Source organism: Misgurnus anguillicaudatus, chromosome 18 (genome assembly GCF_027580225.2).
Source record: "Misgurnus anguillicaudatus chromosome 18, ASM2758022v2, whole genome shotgun sequence".
In the NCBI taxonomy this organism is placed as follows: Eukaryota; Metazoa; Chordata; class Actinopteri; order Cypriniformes; family Cobitidae; genus Misgurnus; species Misgurnus anguillicaudatus.
This window is the reverse complement of record NC_073354.2, coordinates 29437860-29441912: the sequence shown is the minus strand read 5'-3', so window position 1 is coordinate 29441912 and position 4053 is coordinate 29437860. Positions and strand designations below refer to the sequence as shown.

Genomic DNA, 4053 nt, shown 5'->3' with positions numbered 1-4053 from the left:
AATATATACATTTAAACAACCAAAACAAATTAGAAAAAAAAGGAAAAGAAACCTTAAATTACAAAATTAAAAAAAAAACATTTACAATTTCCCAAGAAAGTGGTTACTAAAAGGTAGACGGACGTCAATCACGTTATTTGGAGGAGAAATACACGTCCTGAATCGATACGGATCAGTAATAATAGTCAGCTTATGCTGAAATTAACACAGACAGTCAGGGAGTGAAGAGCTGGTCCGGAAACAACAGGTAAACTGATCTATCCACAACCACGGGCAGTTGGAAGATCAGCAAAGGGGAATAACAGTGTAAGTATCTTAATCAAAATCCAAACGGAGCAGCACAGGGTGGATAACGCACACGCATAGCGGGGGGAAACAACCCAGCACAACCCGCAGCAGTATAAGCAATAAACTCAGTCCGTCAGCCCACCACAACACGCTCCAGGCGTCTCCGTGAATGAGACCGCCGCACAGATTAACAACGTGCCAGCTGTTCACACGCCCTGCATTTTCTCAGTCCACTCTCAAGCCACGATACACCGGCAACCAAACAAAACTGCAGCGCTTAGATGACGCAGATCCGGGTGGCACACGGTCACCCTGAAACGGTAACGTTTAGATGACGCACATCCGGGTGGCACAAGTTCACCCCTTTTATATCATACATAACGAGGCTCTCCCAGAGTTGCTAATTACCATTAACCCCTTATGTCAGCGTATACTGCCACAGTCACATGAGGTAAAATTTAATGCAAAAATCCGTTCCTCTAATAATTTTATCTAAACATATTTTTTTAAATCATTATTGAACATTAAAATCAATCACGTGGCTATAGCTTATGTCATTTTCGTTGTTTATACTTTATGGATTTTATATGATAATGTAGTTGTTGTGCAAAATGCTTTAATGACACAATTAAACAAGCCATTAAGACTTAAATAAAACATGCCGTTTCAGATGTAAATATGATGCAAATGTGTCATAATTCCGATTGAATAGTATTTGATATTAAAGTTAGTCATCACTCTTATTTTGGAGTTTTTTGCATGAAAGCAGGGGTTTTCAAATGTTAGAAATGTAAGTGCCATGGAAAAGACTGAAAGCTCTATAATATTTCGTTTGATGTCTGTGTATGCTCAAATTTCTGTGAGCTGTTGACACTGTGCCCCCTTAAAAAAAATTGGTGCCTGATAATAACAAAATACTTTTTTGCAGTGTACACTTTATTTTTTTCTTGATTTCAGTAGAAATATCTAAAAATTATAAAATCAAGATATATTTTCTTGATGAGCAAAACGACATAAGAAAATAAGTCTAGTTAAAACAAGCAAAATTATCTGCTAGTGGGTTGAGACATTTTAACATTTAGTGTTTAAGAAAAAAGAAATCTTATTTAAAAAAAACAATTTCTCACCCCATTGCAGATATTTTTGCTTGTTTTAATCACAAAATCACTTAAATTGTAAATTTTTCTGTCTAAAAACAGGCTTATTTTCTTAGGTCATTCATTACGTCATCAAGAAAAAGCATCTTAATTTAAGAATTTTATACTGAAAACAAGACAAAAATAGCAGTGAAAGTCGCACAGGTATTGCTTGATTTTTCAGAACATTTTAACAAAATTCTTTCAAAAAGTGGTGGGGACAAAATCAGCCATTTCAAAAAGTGGTGGGGACATGTCCCCAGCGTCCCCAGTGTAAATGACACCTATGATCCAATCTATATCCGATTTATTTTCACATATGAATGAGGCCTGTTGAAGTATGCATCTCGGCTGTACCAGACTTTATACTACACTCTTACAAGAAAAGGTACATAAAGGTTGTCATTGTCAAAAAGTACACTTTTGTAAGTAAAAGGTCCACATGCACCCACTTTTGTAAGCAAAATTATTCAACAGTAGCACACAAGAACACAGAGGCATAGTAATATAATGTTTATTATACACTGTAAAAAATGTCTGTAGAAATTAGAGTATTACTGGCTTTTATTGGCAACAAGCTGCCAGTAACTTACTGTAGATTTTACATTTAGGTTATTTACTAGCAACAATTTGTTCAAAGTTAAATGAACATGAAACATTTTTAGTCTTTATTTTCTACAGTAGGTTACTGGCAACCAGCTGCATAATTACAGCATTTTTTTTTACAGTGACCCATTTAATAACTATCTCATTTAGAAAGTAGCATTAGTAGTTGTCAACAGAATTGATAGTGAAGTTATTATAAGTGTTCGTGTGTGTTTTACTGTATTGTAATTTGTGTTACTCTTGCTTTGAGCTTATTAACTTTACGAATTTAACTGATCTCAAGAAATTGTGTTTTCAAAAAAAGTACAATTTTGACAACGTGTCATTTGTATTTTGTTTATTTGAGCATATGTTAAAGTTAAAATATATAATATTTTACATTTGCTATAAATGCATAATCACAATCTTTTCAACAATCAATGAACAGCATTGTGGAGGTAAATTCCAAAAGGGGTTGGTTTAGTTTTTATATATAATATAAAAAAGACTAAAACTTAAAAGTTAAATATTAATTGCTGTCCCCAGAGCCCTCTGTCATCATCTGGGTGCTTTCGTCCACTCGGTTCTTCAGCCTCTGAACCCATCTCTCGTTCAGGTCAGCACAGATTTCCTTTCCAGATTGCATGATTAAACTGGATTTCCAAAAAGAAAATGTTTTTTTTTAGATTTTACATCAGATTCACTAATGCTATTGATATTAATTAACACACAAAAAAGAAACTTACATGATTCCACTCATGTGGCATTCAGAATGAGTTGTATGGTAACCGACAACTTGCTTTACTGGGATTTTCACATTGGAAAAAGAAAAGCAGCATTTATCAGGACCTTGGCTATCTGCAGGAAAAATACAGAGATAATAAAGTTCATTCATTTTGAATCACAGCAGTTCAGTGTATTAATATACTAAAAGTAAATAAAACATCATTTTGAAATCAACTTTTGCAGATTGTTAGTCATTCATAAAGAAAGATTAAGAAAAACACATACATTCACTGTTTGCCAGTGAGCAGCAGGCAAAGAGGACGAAACAGGCGATGAAGACGCAGTGAAGTCTCATGTTGGAGTCTTTGGTTGTTGTTAATCAGTAGATTTTGTTGTGTTGTCAGCGGCGGGTCGTCTTGAGTTTGATCACTTCATTAATGCCTTGCGCTTTATAAGGTCTGGGTTCACAATGGGGGGCTGTACTTTTTCCACTACACAAACCTCAAGGTTCAGTACAATGAGGAACAATTGACATCACAGGCCTGGTGGGAAACCATGATGTGCCATGATAATAATAAGACCTCATTCATAAATCAAGCTAATCTTCTGCTATAGGGTCTTTTATTAGCATTTTGAGGTTGCAAGTCCTGCCCACATGTTCTCGAGTGAAATGTATTTTAAGAAAAGTCCTTTTATGTAGCCTTTTGAAATAAGATTAGTCTGGGGCTTGTGATGCAGGAAATGTTTACTCTATTAATGGGTGATGGTAAAAAAGGGCTAGTCAGAAAATATTTTGTGTGTGGTTAACAGATCTGCACACAATGTCATCTGAGTTCGGTTAATATCACAAGTTACTCATCAGTTAACAGATAATGCTTTATCATGGTTTGCTATCTATGTAATCAGTTTTATATTAGAAAAGCATGCTTAAGTAATACTGTATAATTCTTTGCATAGTTTTTCTCAATTAAATTTATTTGTTTATTGTCCTCGGGCTATTCTGGTCTTTTTGTGAGGGGGTCATTGGCCCCCCTTACCCGTTGTTTCCATTACATGACTTCCTCATCACCCATCACATGTGAACATTGTATCTGTTTAAAGACAAGTAACCATGATGTGTTCTGTGAAAGGAATAAAAGACAGCTTGATTTCCAAACTTGTGCTATAATATATTCAGAAAGTGACTCTGGCATCACTGACACAGTTTATGTAGTTATGTACTGTGTGTGCTCCTTAAACTAAGTGTGTTGTATGCATGTAATGCAGCCCAGCATGAGAGCAACTCTCTGTGTGTTATTTAAACATTTAGAGTAACAGA

The 4053-nt window shown here is 35.1% G+C and overlaps 1 protein-coding gene across 1 annotated transcript; it reads right to left on the bottom strand.

The window, feature by feature from the left end:
* Positions 1-2406: 2406 nt before the first annotated feature.
* On the bottom strand, positions 2407-3806 carry LOC129430072 (C-C motif chemokine 4-like). Its single transcript, XM_055187093.2, has 3 exons — positions 3021-3806; positions 2756-2867; positions 2407-2662 (listed from the first exon to the last, which is right to left on the bottom strand). The coding sequence occupies exons 1-3, from the start codon at positions 3088-3090 to the stop codon at positions 2539-2541; spliced, it is 306 nt and encodes a 101-aa protein (XP_055043068.2). The 5' UTR covers positions 3091-3806; the 3' UTR covers positions 2407-2538.
* Between the last annotated feature and the right edge of the window lie 247 nt (positions 3807-4053).